Here is a 16,447-nt window from a genome sequence, read left to right on the forward strand (position 1 = left end):
CGAAGTGGTAGGCCACAGAAGCTCACAGAACGGGACCGCCAAGTGCTGAAGCGTGTAGCGCATAAAAATTGTCTGTCCTAGGTTGCAACACTCACTAGTTCCAAACTACCTCTAGAAGCAACTTCAGTACAAGAACTGTTCGCCGGGAGCTTCATTAAATGGGTTTCCATGGCCGGAAATGCGTTCTCTGGAGTGTTGAATCATGCTTCACCATCTGGCTGTCTGACGGACAAATCTGGGTTTGGAGGATGCCAGGAGAACGCTACCTGCCCGAATGCATAGTGCCAACTGTAAAGTTCGGTGGAGGAGAAATTTACATTTACATTTACATTTAAGTCATTTAGCAGACGCTCTTATCCAGAGCGACTTACAAATTGGTGCATTCACCTTATGATATCCAGTGGAACAACCACTTTACAATAGTGCATCTAAATCTTTTAAGGGGGGGTTAGAAGGATTACTTTATCCTATCCTAGGTATTCCTTAAAGAGGTGGGGTTTCAGGTGTCTCCGGAAGGTGGTGATTGACTCCGCTGTCCTGGCGTCGTGAGGGAGCTTGTTCCACCATTGGGGTGCCAGAGCAGCGAACAGTTTTGACTGGGCTGAGCGGGAACTGTGCTTCCTCAGAGGTAGGGGGGCCAGCAGGCCAGAGGTGGATGAACGCAGTGCCCTTGTTTGGGTGTAGGGCCTGATCAGAGCCTGAAGGTATGGAGGTGCCGTTCCCTTCACAGCTCCGTAGGCAATCACCATGGTCTTGTAGCGGATGCGAGCTTCAACTGGAAGCCAGTGGAGAGAGCGGAGGAGCGGGGTGATGTGAGAGAACTTGGGAAGGTTGAACACCAGACGGGCTGCGGCGTTCTGGATGAGTTGTAGGGGTTTAATGGCACAGGCAGGGAGCCCAGCCAACAGCGAGTTGCAGTAATCCAGACGGGAGATGACAAGTGCCTGGATTAGGACCTGCGCCACTTCCTGTGTGAGGCAGGGTCGTACTCTGCGAATGTTGTAGAGCATGAACCTACAGGATCGGGTCACCGCCTTGATGTTAGTGGAGAACGACAGGGTGTTGTCCAGGATCACGCCAAGGTTCTTAGCACTCTGGGAGGAGATCATGGAACGGGCAGTCCTTCCCCGGGAGGAAGAGCAGCTCTGTCTTGCCGAGGTTCAGCTTGAGGTGGTGATACGTCATCCACACTGATATGTCTGACAGACATGCAGAGATGTGATTCGCCGCCTGGTTATCAGAAGGGGGAAAGGAGAAGATTCATTGTGTGTCATCTGCATAGCAATGATAGGAGAGACCATGTGAGGATATGACAGAGCCAAGTGACTTGGTGTATAGCGAGAATAGGAGAGGGCCTAGAACAGAGCCCTGGGGGACACCAGTGGTGAGAGCGCATGGTGCGGAGACAGATTCTCGCCACGCCACCTGGTAGGAGCGACCTGTCAGGTAGGACGCAATCCAAGCGTGGGCCGCGCCGGAGATGCCCAACTCGGAGAGGGTGGAGAGGAGGATCTGATGGTTCACAGTATCAAAGGCAGCAGATAGGTCTAGAAGGATGAGAGCAGAGGAGAGAGAGTTAGCTTTAGCAGTGCGGAGAGCCTCCGTGACACAGAAATAATGGTCTAGTGCTGTTTTTCATAGTTTGGACTAGGCCCCTTAGTTCCAGTGAAGGGAAATCTTAACACTACAGCATACAATGGCATTCTAGACTATTCTGTGCTTCCAACTTTGTGGCAACAATTTGGGGATGGCCCTTTCCTGTTTCAGTATGACATGCACAAAGCGAGGTCCATACAGAAATGGTTTGTCGAAATCGGTGTGGAAGAACTTGACTGGCCTGCGCAGAGCCCTGACCTCAACCCCCTCGAACACCTTTGAGATGAATTGGAACACCGACTGCGAGTCAGGCCTAATTGCTCAACATCAGTGCCCGACCTCACTAATGCTCTTGTGGATGAATGGAAGCAAGTCCCCGCAGCAATGTTCCAACATCTAGTGGAACGCATCCCCAGATGAGTGTAGGCTGTTATATCAGCAAAAGGTTGACCAACTCCATATTAATGCCCATGATTTTGGAATTAGATGTTCAACAAGCAGATGTTAGATGTTCAACATACTTTTGATCATGTAGTGTATGTTCAGGGAGCTGGGCAGTGACTACTGCCTCTAGTTGAGCAGCGATCTGGGCATTTCATGGGCTCCCGAGTGGCGCATCGGTCTAAAGCACTGCATCTCAGTGCTAGAGGCGTCACTACAGACCCTGGTTCGATTCAAGGCTGCACCATAACCGGCCGTGATTCGGAGTCCCATAGGGCGGCGCACAATTGGCCCAGCGTCGCCTGGGTTACGGTTTGGCAGGGGGAAGGCCGTCATTGTAAATAAGAATTTGTTCTTAACTGACTTGCCTGTGTCATATGTACAGTAGCTACGGGCCTGAAGTTATGTATCTACTACCAGTAGATTGGTGTAGAAAGAATGCACAGAAACAATAAGTAAGACTTGGCTACTAGGCATAATCAAGAGCTCCATTCTTTCATTTATTCAGGAAGAATACCTTTTCACTTTGCTGTGACAGACTGTTGTGTTAATTTCACTGATGCACCTATAATCGTAATAATGCTTTATGTCCCGCCCTTGCTTTGGATCCCTTGGGATGATGCGCATGATGTGCATGCTCCTTTTACTGCCGGCTATTTTCCTCTTCGAGCTCTCACTTATAGTGCTTGTTAATTCATTTCTCTTTCTCAAGGAACTACAATGCATTTTGACCATAAGTCAACATACTGTATAGCCTAGTTCCACCAAGTAACATTCCACTGGAAGAAAAGAAAAACAAAGAATACACTTTTTACTTTAGTTCACTTTTTTGGGAGCTAATTTCTCCGGATGTTTTTAAATAGATAGAATTGATAGAACTGAAGCTTTTTATACAATGTATGTTTTAATTTTATTTATAATTTTGAGCTTTAATAGGTAAATACATTTTTCACACAGCCTACATTACAAGGCTACAATATGCGTTTGCGAGTTTGATCATTCCTTGTCTCTGCTAAAGGGCAGCACTAGCATGTATTTTCACAATCAAAAAACCTCAAATGAAATTCAGCTCCCCACATTTATAAGACTTGCTCTTGAATTACATTTTTTTAAAGTTTTCCCACAAGCATCAACTGAGAAAGAACAGCAGGATATGGTTGTGATTTTGAATGGAAACTAATTGATGTCATCGGCTACTAATGTTTGTAGCTGGTGTGCCTAAATAAACAAACCCAGCATGGATTGTGTGCTCTCTTGGCCCATAGGCTCACAATGCTGCTTTCAAGTAATTGAGGCGAACGATCCCTTTAAGAGGACAGGTGTGTCTGCAAGACAGGGGTGTATTCACTAGGAATCAAACAGAAGAAAAGGGGTGAAACAGGGAGGGACCTATCTGAATTTGTCCTATAAGAAACTCTTGCTTTTATTGCTCAACGTTTTCCGTTGCAAGAGGTTTTACTAAGGTGTGGACTAATGAATACACCTGTGGAGACAGGTGAGAGTGGAGAAACAGGAAATGAAACCTTTCGCACGTAAACAAACTGGTTTTGCCAAACATCTGCTTATGGCTTTTACAACTGAAACATGAGAGAACAGAGAAAAGTCTGTCGTAAGTGTTGACATTGAAAATCTTTCAAGAAGTGTTTTGAATTAAGTGAAAGTGAGTTTATTCACAATATATTAACCCTATGTACTCTGTCTGGTTTAGAATGCTAGCACGCTAAGCTACTAGCATGTCCTATTTGTGTTTACAGAAGAACACAGCCTGGGTTTCTTTCTTTCTGTGTTTTAAACAGACACATTTCTTTCACTTTAATTTAGTTGTGATTTGAGTCTGTGTCAAAAATACTCCACAGGCTATCCTGACTGATGTGATGAACTTACACCTGCTTCCCGTAGTTCTGTCATTGGCAGGTAAGGCATCTCTCCTCCCTCAATTTTCTGACAGGGGCTTCAATGTTGACTTCAGTGAGTACCCTAACCTAAAGCTGACCAAAAGGGTGTGCCTGTGAAAAGAATGCTGATGTGTGTATTTCTAAAAAGTTGGAGGAGTAGCTCTACATTTTATTTGGGAAATTCCAAGGTGACAGAAACAATGACTCCTTCCCAGCTCGGCTGCATTCTTAGCCCGTGTGTTCTGTTGCATAAATGAAAAATAAAGTTACACACTCATCTCTCCTTCTTGTGAATGTATTCATCCAAAGTTTTGGCTTAACAACCTTTATCAGGGTGTGTGATATCCTAATACACAATGTCCAATGGCTTATCAGCCCTGCTTAGCCCTATGGGCCCTGATCGGAGCACTATGTAGTGCACTATAAAGGGAACAGGGTGCCATTTGGGACATGCACACTTTCTCTATCCAGTATCCACCTCTACTGAAGTCAGTTAAGCACTGTATTGTTTTTAACAAGGCTTTAAAAGTGTGCTGCTGTTTGACTGCAAATGATCAACGAGGGAACCTCGGTGCAATTCATCTCAATTTTTGTCTTTCTCATGCACACCTTGTAAAGTCAATTCACCATGACTGATCAGGAGCATATTCATTAAGTTTAGTATAATTAATCTGCTGAAGACTTTTGGGGCCTTTTATATGCTTGTAAAGTGTTTTGATAATTCCCCCAACTATATACCCCTCAAACTCTCTCATACCAGTGTTATAACAACCTGTCATAATCACTGTAAGAAAGCAAGAAAGTAAGCAGGTAAATGAGTGATAAGCAGTGTATTCCCTTCTTCTCCCCCCTCTCCTACCCTCTAGTCTTCCTCTCCGTCGCTCTCTCCCAGGACCTGGTCTCAATCCAGTTTAAATCAGATCCAGTCCTGGTGCAGACTGGCACTGAAGCGGTCTTCACGGTGGTCACAGTGGTCCAGGTGTTTTCCATCACATGGGGGTACCCAGGTGGGGTGACCCCCCTGGGGCTGTGGGTGGGGGGCAGTGCGGTGCTCAACACTGTGACCCAGTACCAGGGCAGGGTCACCATCACAGCCACCCAGCTCCGTATCAGCAGTGCCCAGCTGGGAGACGCGGGGAACTACACAGTGACGGTGGACCCCTTGCCCACCACGGGCCTGGCCCAAAACACCAGGTCCATACAGCTCAGGGTGTTCGGTAAGGAAGGAGGGAGGAAAGGAAGGAGGGATGTAGTGAGTGACGTAATGAGGGAGGAAAGGAAGGAGGGATGTAGTGAGTGACATAATGAGGGAGGAAAGGAAGGAGAGATGTAGTGAGTGACGTAATGAGGGAGGAAAGGAAGGAGGGATGTAGTGAGTGATGTAATGAGGGAGGAAAGGAAGGAGTGATGTAATGAGGGAGGAAAAGAAGGAGCTATGTAGTGAGTGACGTAAAGAGGGTGGAAAGGAAGGAGAGATGTAACGAGGGAGGAAAGGAAGGAGGGATGTAGTGAGTGACGTAATGAGGGAGGAAAGGAAGGAGATGTAGTGAGTGACGTAATGAGGGCGGGTGGGAGGAAGTGATGGAGTGAGGGAGATAAAGGAGGAGGATGGGAGGGAGGGAGGATTACAGAAGTAAGTGAACAGCAGTGGTGGAAAATCGAGCATGTAAGTGTAATGTGATTATAGCCACTTGTTTGCCTAGACCTGTTAGTGTTTGTAATTACTATTGTTTTTAGTCACAGATAGCGCGTCTATCTTTATTTTCTCAGTCCAGGCCTAGCGCTCATTGGCATCTTGTCTGCCCCTTTATTTACCATCTGCTCCCATGTCTTTATAATGTTTCTTCTCCCAACCCTCCATTATTTTCATTAAACAAAATTATTTTAGGCAGAAAACACTAAGCGTCCCTCTATTTTTCAGCGTATTTTGAAGCTTGAATTGATTCCCCCTCTGTCTGTGATCACACTGTGAAAGCCCAATAATGGCTCATTCAAAAGCTCTCCCTGTGTGTGTATCTCCCAATCAGTCTACTACTCCAGTATTTACATTCATCTCACTAGCCTGGTCCCAGAAAAGTTTGTGGCATGATAATGACTATAGGAGTTGTCAATGAACATAGTAGGAGTTGACAATTACCATAGGAGTTGGCATGACCATAAGAGTTGTCAATGGCCGTAGGAGTTGGCAAGACACTACAAACAGATCTAGGACCAGTCTATAATCTCCCTGCTTCTCTTCTCTCCCCACTCTAGATGCAGTGGATGGCGTGACTCTGTTTGTGCCGTCAGTGGCTCTGGAGGGGGGCAATGTGTCTGTGCGCTGTACCTGGACCAAGGGGACAGAGACCAGTGTGCTGTGGGGTAAAGGGGGCTCTGCTCTCACCTCGAACTCCAGGGTCACTATCAAAGGGGGCGACCTGGTGATCAACCCGGCCAGGAGGGAAGATGCCGGGGTCTACTCCTGCACCGTCTCTAACCTCGTCAGCGCTCAGACCGCCTCAAAGACCCTCACAGTTTACTGTGGGTAATTGCATGCTCAGCTGCTAATGCTAATAACATAAGCTAAATAGACTCCCACACAGTCTCACCAGTGAGCAGGGCCGGATTACCGATTTGGCACGCAGGGGTAATCCAGGGGCAATTCGATAGCATATGAGCACGTGATAAGCCATTGCAAAATGTGTAGAATTGTAATTAACCGGAAATTAGCTTTAAAACTGCAACATTTTCTCTCAGCCTCATAATGGCAAAATGTGTAGAATAGCATGGGATTAGCTATATACTGTAACTGCACAATTTTCTCTAAGCCTCATCCCACTGCTGGCTTGCTTCTGAAGCTAAGTAGGATTGGTCCTGGTCAGTCCCTGGATGGGAGACCAGATGCTGCTGGATGTGGTGTTGGAGGGCCAGCAGGAGGTAGTCTTTCATCTGGTATAAAAAATATATAATGAACAAAAACGCAACAATTCAAACAATTTTACTGAGTTACAGTTCATTTAAGGAAATCACTCAATTTAAATTAAGATATTAGGCTCTAATCTATGGATTTCACATGACTGGGCAGGGTCGCAGCCAAGTGGGTGGGCCTGGGAGGGCATAGGCCACCCACTTGGGAGCCAGACCCCTCCAGTGGGGAGCCAGGCCCAGCCAATCAGAATACGTTTTTCCCTGGATGTGGAGGTCCTGGGTTGGCATGGTTACACGTGGTCTGCGGTTGTGAGGCCGGTTGACGTACTGCCAAATTCTCTAAAACGATGTTGGAGGCAGCTTATGATAGAGAAATGAACATTCAATTATCTGGCACAATTCAGCTCTGGTGGACATTCCTGCAGTCAGCATGCCAAAACTTGCTCCCTCAAAACTTGAGACATCTGTGGAATTGTGTTGTGTGTCAAAACTGCACATTTTAGAGTGGCCTTTTATTGTCCCCAGCAAAAAGTGCACCTGTGTGATGATCATGCTGTTTAATCAGTTTTAATCAGGTGGATGGATTATCTTGGCAAAGGAGAAATGTTCACTAACAGGGATGTAAAACACATTTGAGCACAACATTTGAGAGAAGTACGATTTTTCTACTTATGGAAAAATGCGTCGATTTTGTATTTATTTCAGCTCATGAAACATGGGACTAACACTTTACATGTTGCATTTATATTTTTGTTCAGTATAATAATACCCCAATGCACCCGGGCAGTGATTGGGGACATTGCCCTGTGTAGGGTGCCGTCTTTTGGATGGGATGTTAAACGGGTGTCCTGACTCTCTGTGGTCATGTTACGTGAATTAAGTTATCAATGTTCTTAAACCGAACTTCAATTAAACTACTCAGTCTGCCCCCCCCCCAGAGTGTGTAAGATTCTGGTTGAATGAAGCAGACGGATAGCCAGCCTACAAGGGTCAAAACGTTTATTTATGAGAGCTCTGAAAATCCTTACAATGTACAAAGCCTTTTATATTAACACACACACACACACACACACACACACACACACACACACACACACACACACACACACACACACACACACACACACACACACACACACACACACACACACACACACACACACACACACACCAGTAGAGAACTCCACCCAGCTTTAGGCGGCTGTATTTTTCCACAGTACTCAGACCACCTGTCTCCTTATCTTTTGCCAGCCTAGCTGTTCCCAGGCCGTTGTTTCTCTCCTTAACTTAAGGAGGCCTCTTCTCCTGTTCCTTTCCCAATGTCGTCTTATCAACTCTGCCCTGCTCATTTTTTGAAGTGGTTACAGTGTCTTACTCACACACAGTATTGGAATATAGTTTTTAACCCATTATTATAGCCTTATTTCGAATATATTTCAACAGTTTATAAGGTTTCTGAGTGAAATCATTTAGTCAAACCTTTAATCCTATAATTTCCATTACAGGTCACTAAAGATCTCATGGCACTTAACGTAAGAGTAGGGTTGTTAAATCCCGGTCAACTTACCTGGTAAAAAAAAATACATAAGAAAATTGCAAAATGTGTAGAATAGCATGAGGTTAGCTGTAAGACCACACAATTAGAATCGCAGGAAAAACTGTGGCCCCAGATGTGGTGGTCCGGCTCTGACTGTGAGTCGCTATCTGTCCAGGGTTGTGTTAATTAGGGCACACACACATTTTTTTTGGTGTGTCTAATTTGAGAAGTCAGAGTAGTCTTTCCTTGTTTTAGTCTGTTTTCTTTTGTTTGGTGCCTAATGTACACGACCCAGCAGCTAAAATGCTGATACTATGTTGTTTTACAAGCTAGCATTACACCAAGTAATGTAACTGCCAGTAAGCCACAGAAGCGCATCACTATATGGGCTACAGGGCTAATTTGCATTAGCAATAATGACTCGGGAAGCTACTAGTCATACCCAACCCCAGTAATATTGACCCCATGCATTTTGAGGTGAAACTTTACTGTGACAGTCTGTGAGCCACAGGGTTTGTCTGTGAGTCTGTCTGTTGATGCCCCCCCCTCCGCCCCCCAGATGGTCCCGACACCCCTGTGCTGAGCAAGGCTTCTCCGGCAGACTGTGTGGGAGGAGCGGATGCAGTGGTAGGCCAGACGATCCGACTCACCTGCGTGTCCGACTCCCTGCCCCCCGCCACTTTCTCCTGGAAATACAACAATGCACCCGTGGCGTCTGGCCAATCAGACAGTGGCGTGTTCAGCCTCCAGACCTTCTCCACCAACCAGAGCGGCCAATACAAGTGCGTGGCTAGTAATGCCATCACGGGCGCCACGTCGGAGCAGGGGACGAACCTGGCCATCGTGGGTGAGTTATGCAGGACGGACACTGACGTGATTCGTTCTGATGACTGTTAGTTTTGGACGGCGCAGCAGCATCCATCTTCGAGTGAAGAGAGGGGAACGTTTTGGCCCAGCCTATCAGCGAAAGATTGATCAATCCACATGCTCTCACAATGAGAATCTAACTCTTTTTCTATGACTTTCAGCTGTCTTCACTGATGTTCCCTTCACTTACACTACTCATTCTCTCTCACCTCTCTTCCCCTGCCATCACTTCATCATACTCTTTCTGAAACCTCGTGTCTTTCTTTTCCATTTGTCTGTCTGGGCTCCGTGTCTCAGACTCATTATCATTATTAATTATCCCCCTGCTCATCACTTTTTCTGTCTCGGCCTCCCTCCCCCTCATCCCTCCCCCTTTCCCAACTCTCTCAGGCACATGCCTCAGTGCAGGGGCAGTGGCGGGCATAGTGATTGGCTGTGTGGTCGCTCTGATCTTAATTGTCATAGCCATCGTACTCCTGGTGCGCTGGAAGAGAGGTGAGTGAGAGTCTGTCTGTCTGTCTGTCTGTCTGTCTGTCTGTCTGTCTGTCTGTCTGTCTGTCTGTCTGTCTGTCTGTCTGTCTGTCTGTCTGTCTGTCTGTCTGTCTGTCTGTCTGTCTGTCTGTCTGTCTGTCTGTCTGTCTGTCTGTCTGTCTGTCTGTCAAGTCCACTGTGTAGCCATGGAAGTAATGCAAGTATGTCACAGTAATATCTTGTAAACTCTTTGTAAGCATTCACATTGACCTGTGTATACTATGCTCAACGGAAACGTATGTTTCTATGCTTGAATACAGTATGTGACAATGTTGCTTTATTGCAGTTGACCGAAGACTGAAGGAGGCCACAGGACAAAAGAGAAACCCAGAACTCATGCTTACAGTAAGACACTCCTCTTTTTCCCAAAATATTATGATTCTGAAAGCAATTAACCCATTCATGTATTTCTTTCTCTTCTCTTTCTCTCTCTTTTTCAGCCCACAGAACCCCCTCCACAGGGTACCCGGACTTTAGGCAGAGGCCGTCACTCTGACCCACCGCTACACACACACCCTCACAACTTCTACACTGTCCCACCCGATGGCCACGATAACACACACACACTTTCACGCAACACAACACACTGCAACACAATGGCCACGCCAACAGAAACAGGTTCTCACACAATGCCCAACATCCGAATGCCAATTCCTTTCCACAAAATGGCACCACGCAGGACCACAACACTTTCACACACACTGCTGCACCTCAGAATGCCAACACACTCAACACCTTCCCACAGATGACTCAAAACAACCCAAACAATCCAAACATTCTCATACAAGCGGGTTCTACTCAGGTCGGTGTTAACCTTAACACACTGCCACACAACCAGCAAAATAGCAACGCACAGATGGCCACGGTTCACGTCAATCTCAATTCCTATCCAACTAATGGTCAACAACCCAACCAACAGTCACAGCAACAATTTACAAGCCCACAGGACAGTACAATGCAGCGGAGCGCCACCAATGTAGCCAACAGTGCTAGTGCTCTTCAAGTTCAAAATAACAACCCACAAACGTTCACACAGACTGGACAGTCATACTCCAATCCCAGGATGCAAATTGGCTTGTCATATCCTGGTGCTCCTTCACAGGTTGACCACAGTGACTTAGACACTGGTCCTCAAGTCTCTCCTGGTCCTGTTCCTACTGGTTACACACACAGGGGTCGAAGTCACACTCTCCAGCGAAACGCCAACACCTACCAGATGGACCAGGCTGCTGATACCCAGCCTAGACACTCCAACCCAGCAGCGGCCAGTTCTGTGCCACGTGATGCCAGTCATGCCACACCAAGTGCCAGCTCACACCGCCAACAAATGCCTTGGGACCGTCTGAGGGGCACCCCGGCGTACCCCAACAACCCCCCCAGAAGGGTACAGGCTTCCCCCGACAGCAGCTACACCTCTGATAGCACAGAATCCCCGTCCCAGGTTAGACGATCCCGACCACACACCAGGAGGAGTGGGCCAGGAGCACAGACCCAGAGTCCCCCACCGAGCCGATCTACACCCAGGAAGGCTGTACCGACTGCGGGCAGACAGACCCAGAACCTCCCCCACACTCATGGGACGAACACTGAGCCTGGGGCTCCAAGCCACACACAGTCGCATATCAGTCCCCATGCACACGGTACACCAAGGCAGAGAGCCCGGCAGGATGTCAGAGCTCAATCCCAGATCACAGCTCATACCGCTTCTCAAAGCCAGACTGGCCCCAGGCAGCAAAATGCCTCCCGCAGCTACCACAACCCCCAACCACAACAACAGGGACCAGGCGCTCCACAGGGAGTAATAACCACCATGCCCCGAGGCACCACACTCGACACTCGAGCTCTCGCCAATCCAAATCACATTCCACAGACACAAACCGGGATTCAGTATGGTAGGGGAAACACACACATGATACCGCAGCCCACACAAGACCAGAGACAGACAGCAACACAAGGTTGGGGTGCACTAACACAGCCTGTTACACAGAACCCCAGTAGCCTCACTCAGACGGCCCTGGAGATGCACACACTGACGACCCCTAACCCTTTTCACAACCGTAACCACCAGACACAGGCCGCCCTGCTCAACACCCAAGCTCGAGGCCGTAACCCTGGGCACCAGCGCCCCCCCACGCCCCCTCCCGTGATCCCTATGGCTCATTTCCAGACTATTCCCAGAGAACGCACCCAGCACCAGTCCCCAAACCGGGGCCCCACTGGCCCTCTCAGGCCCCCGGTCAACGTACATAACGCACAGAGACACCCCAACGCCCACCCGCACTCGGGAAATGCCCACCACGTGCACGCTGATAACACACACAGGCACGGTCAACATACTCAACATGCCCACAGGAACACTGCCCACCCACGCCAGGTAAGTAAACACCAAAGTAGTGTTTGATATCAGAGCCAACCGTTCCCATATGTTTCATATATGTTCATTAGCCATTTCATGTTTCGTTAATCGCCACATGGCTCTCTGTCTCAGATGTGTGATCATTATGCCTGTCTCATTCTGTCATGTCATTCTCTGTGCATTTAGTTTCTTTGGTTTCCCCACCTCTCATTCTCACTGACAGTTAGTCAGCGTCCCAAATGGAACCCTATTCCCTTTATAGTGCACTACGTTTGACCAGAGCCCATAGGGAATAGGATGCAATTTGGGACGCACTTTTGTGTTGTGTATAATATGTGTGTCACGTGTGGAGCTGCAAAACTACCGGTAATTTACTGTAATCTTCTGTAATTTTGGTAAGTAACAGACATTCTATGGCAATCTATGGTAACTTTGGTAATTTATACTTGAGTAACTTAAAAAAGATTTATTCATATATAGTATTTATTTTTTTATATCTGTGTCCATATTGTCCATGAGTTTCTAGTGGATAGACCATATGGTACAAGAGAAAATTGCCTAATTAATGAAAAAAGCATCTAATCAACTATGGCATTATTTTCAATTAACTCTGCAACTCTTCCAACGATTTACTTATTTCACCAGTTTGCCGCAACAACATTAAATAACAACAAAGACATATTGACATGGTCAAATAAATATATAAAGGATATTTCATGTTGAAAGTCATATTAAACACCAATGGTCTTCACTAAGTTGATGGCTTATATTTAGGACATTGTTTTACTTTGTCATTAATTTTGTATTTTAAAATCTTATTTGATTATTTTATATATTTCATATGTGATAAGGCCACACAGAGGGCCAGAGATAATGACAGACACCTGTGATAATCTGAAGTACTCAAAAGTGCCACTAAATGATAAACTACATAAAATCGTTGAAACTTCAAAAGTTTATAGTAATATACCCTCCCTTGCAACCCTAGTCACAGGGAAGCTTGCCAAGCAGCTTTTATAGCGGGGCCTGCACTTTTTCTTGAGTGACAAGTATCTTTCTGCTGGAGTAATGACAAGAGTATTTGGCAGGGATACAGCCAGGGTAGTTTGGCTGGGTGTTTGTCTGCCTATACCATACCAGTGTTTGTGTCAGTGCCTATGTTGAACATGACTTGTATATAATTAAGGGCTTGTTCTTTCTCTCCAACACCAGACCCACCAAGGGAGGCCTAGACACTGAGAGATGCCAATGGACACACACACACCAGCAACTGACAAGAGGAGAAACACAAGCATGGATGACTATGGCAGCCCCACTCTAAAGCAATGGAGACCAAGCAAAAACACACGTATGCCCATGCGCACACACACACACTGTATCACACACACTTCCCGCAGTTGACTCCCCCTGCCTGTCAAGTGTATGTTATCTGTTGATATTCAACAGTACCAACAATGAGTCACTGGAAAACACACACAGACGTGTTATTTCTGAAGCACCACATATCCAAATAGTAGAAGGAGAAAAGGGCCTTATTGAGGCGTACGTGGCCTCTCGCATTCAGCGTGTTCAGAGCGAGAATGAGGCACTACCACAACAATGAGGACTTGAAATGTTTCCATTCATATCTGTGTGTGTGTTGCTTCTTGTGACAAGAATGAACAGTAAAAAGGAAAGGAAAAGAGAACCCTTGCTGGACTGATTCCAGTTGGATGGACTTGGCCCCTGGGAACTACTGTGTGAAAATTCAGAAGGCAAAACCCCCTCTGCGACATGCTTTATTTAATATTTCCATGGAAGTATTTATGTGGTGACTTTCTGTTTACAGATGCTTCTCTTGACACCGCTCAATTAACAGGATTCGCTTCGGCGCCTGGGCTTCAGAAGCAATGCTCAACTACCTATGAAGGAGACCCCACAAATGGATGGGCCGCTTATTAATTAAGCGCTTTAATGTGACTTAAATGACTCGGAAAATAATAACGCCCATGCGTGGAGGAGGTCAGCACAAAGAAGCTGCTGAGCTGCCACGTTTTCCCCGACTAAGCAAAGCAAAACAATTTGCTCTGGGACTACAATGCTCTTTTGTGTGGGGGATAGGCACATTAAAAGGGATCTCTATTAGAATGAACCTTAGTTTTCTTTCGAACAAAATGTATACTTAATGTTTTCATTTTTCTGTTACATGGTAAATATGTTGGACTGCTATTGCAATACGTGTCTTTGTGACTCAGGGAGGCGGTTTTATACTAAAATATATGTTCCATTAAAATACAGAAAAGAGGATAAATAAGGTTTTTAAAGATTAGAGGTCCCCATTGAACATACTTTTTTTTCAGGACTAGGCCGCCCCCATATGTTTTATTGATGATAATAAAGTATTTTGATTTACAGGAAAATACTGTATGTCAGTGTATTACATGACATTCATTTTGATATAATGTTACCTACCTAATGGTATAACCTTAGCTGCTTTTGAAATAATCTTGTCCTCCAGGCATTCTGATCATCTTCAGCTGTTTCAAATATTCCCAGAATATTGTATTTACTTAGCAGTTTTTAAGTTGAAGAGTCTGCACTGTAAAAATGTCCCTTCTTAATTACAGCACAATTATTTACAGAGTTGCCGGATGAATACTGTAATTTAGCTTTACAGCAGAGATTTTCCTTACTGTAAAACATATTACAGTTTTCCTGCTCTAAATTTGGTCACCTGATTCCATGGCAGAATTTAGTGGATGTGTCATGGTTGATTGATAGAGTGAATAAGCCTACTGAATCTCAAGCCATATCTTAGAGCAATAACAATAAGGAAGATATGTTGACCTCTGCATTCAGGACTAAGAATAGGAGAAAGTCCTTTATAGAAATGAGTGGCTGTGTTGAACTTTTGAATCCTGTTTTGTATGTGCCGACACTTGGTGAGTAAGAAAGGTTGAATTGAATAAAATACTGTTATTTTTTGCTGAGTCTGCGGACTCCATTAGGGAGTTGTTGATTTTCCACATTAGTGAAATGTATGTCTGTTTCCTCAGCTTGTTATGGAGGAATTAGGAGTTTCTGGCTTGCTGCTCTATCAGTCCCTCAACACAGCTCCCACTTGTGAGTACATCAAATACAGCCCTGCTCCACAACTGCTAAGGTAGAAGGACTTTGTACTGTTGAAAACATATTATAGTTATCCTCCAAAGCTAAATGACTGTCTGTTCTTCCAAAATTATGGGAATATGTCACGTAGGAAGACCCCATTGCCGACTGTATATGCTGATACTGCTCCTTTCCGGAACTCAATTTGCATGTACATTTAATGTGGTTGTTTTACTCTCCTTCCATGATATACTGTGTTTACTGCAGCAAATTGTAATTGTTTACGTTTCACATTAGAGCATAAATTAGGGTACGAAACAACAAGGCCAACAGGAGGGTATGTGCAAAGTCTGCATTTCTGTTGTGATTAAATGTCATAATGGTGTGTGCGTCTCCTCTTTATCACACAGTGGCTCCACCCAGCCCTCCTGACTCAGACGTGCCAGTGCTGCTCATCGTGTGTGTAACCCTTGGTGTGGTTTTGGTGGTGGTTTTTCTGGGGATCTACTATGGCTTCCAACGCCACAGGTACTATAAACCCTAGAGGGTGTCTCACACACAGGACAGTCAATGGACCTATTCAAATACCCTTAACATGTATTGTTCCTCCTTTCCATGAGGAAATCAATGATCCGACACTTTGATTAAAGCAATGGGGAACGCACGTTTCCACGTATCCACTCTTGCACTGATCAGTGATTACCTCAGGGTAGGGAGGAAAGAAAGCATCCATTTTAGAGGTGTTCACTCACTGCACAGATATGACATGGTGGTAAGTCTCCTGTTTGTTTCCATCAGTGCTAAGAAAAACATAACTGATGTCACCAGGAGACATGGATCCATGAGGATGAGTCCTGAAGTAAGGCTTAAATCTTTCTCATTTTGAACACCTATCTGTTATTTTCTGTTTCAATTGCATTTTAATGCATGTCTCTCTTTGCAGGGACTGGCTGGAACATAGGCGTGTTTGTCTGCACAGGATGTGCATCTGCATGCAAATGTATTGGCTGAAGCCCAGTAGCAACATATTCCAAATGGCATCCTATTCCCTATTTAGTGATACTATTTTGACCAGAGCCCTATGAGTCTTGGTCAAAATGAGTGTACTATAAAGGGAATAGGGTGCCATTTGTAACACAACCATAATTTCAACAATGTCTGGAGTTAAGTATAACATCAGTCTGTCTGCAATAAACATTTTGAGCAGCAAAATCAGACAGGAGTTTTTAT

General features: G+C 45.6%; 1 protein-coding gene across 5 annotated transcripts; it reads left to right on the forward strand.

Annotated features, from left to right (window-relative positions):
• Positions 1–3,484: 3,484 nt before the first annotated feature.
• On the forward strand, positions 3,485–16,432 carry LOC106605156 (carcinoembryonic antigen-related cell adhesion molecule 1). 5 transcript variants are annotated; one of them, XM_014200519.2, is made up of 13 exons: positions 3,485–3,646; positions 3,894–3,951; positions 4,799–5,149; positions 6,186–6,452; positions 8,936–9,223; positions 9,634–9,738; positions 10,061–10,119; positions 10,215–12,148; positions 13,343–15,051; positions 15,166–15,232; positions 15,628–15,745; positions 16,016–16,076; positions 16,161–16,432. In XM_014200519.2, the coding sequence occupies exons 2-8, from the start codon at positions 3,912–3,914 to the stop codon at positions 10,521–10,523; spliced, it is 1,419 nt and encodes a 472-aa protein (XP_014055994.2). In that variant the 5' UTR covers positions 3,485–3,646; positions 3,894–3,911; the 3' UTR covers positions 10,524–12,148; positions 13,343–15,051; positions 15,166–15,232; positions 15,628–15,745; positions 16,016–16,076; positions 16,161–16,432. The 5 variants fall into 5 exon arrangements, with proteins under 5 accessions (XP_014055994.2, XP_045574344.1, XP_045574343.1 ...); XM_045718388.1 differs by having other exon boundaries at positions 3,500–3,697; XM_045718387.1 differs by lacking the exons at positions 3,485–3,646; positions 3,894–3,951; positions 4,799–5,149; ... (2 more) ...; positions 9,634–9,738; positions 10,061–10,119 and having other exon boundaries at positions 10,525–12,148; positions 15,166–15,272.
• The last annotated feature ends 15 nt before the right edge of the window (positions 16,433–16,447 follow it).

Source organism: Salmo salar, chromosome ssa05, assembly GCF_905237065.1.
Source record: "Salmo salar chromosome ssa05, Ssal_v3.1, whole genome shotgun sequence".
Classification (NCBI taxonomy): Eukaryota; Metazoa; Chordata; class Actinopteri; order Salmoniformes; family Salmonidae; genus Salmo; species Salmo salar.

Bases quoted from the DNA above. Each gene is read 5' to 3' on its own strand.
- LOC106605156 (XM_045718387.1), top strand. From the start codon at position 10,631: ATGGCCACGGTTCACGTCAATCTCAATTCCTATCCAACTAATGGTCAA. The intron at 12,149-13,342 runs GTAAGTAAACAC...CTCCAACACCAG, and splicing joins ACACTGCCCACCCACGCCAG to ACCCACCAAGGGAGGCCTAG.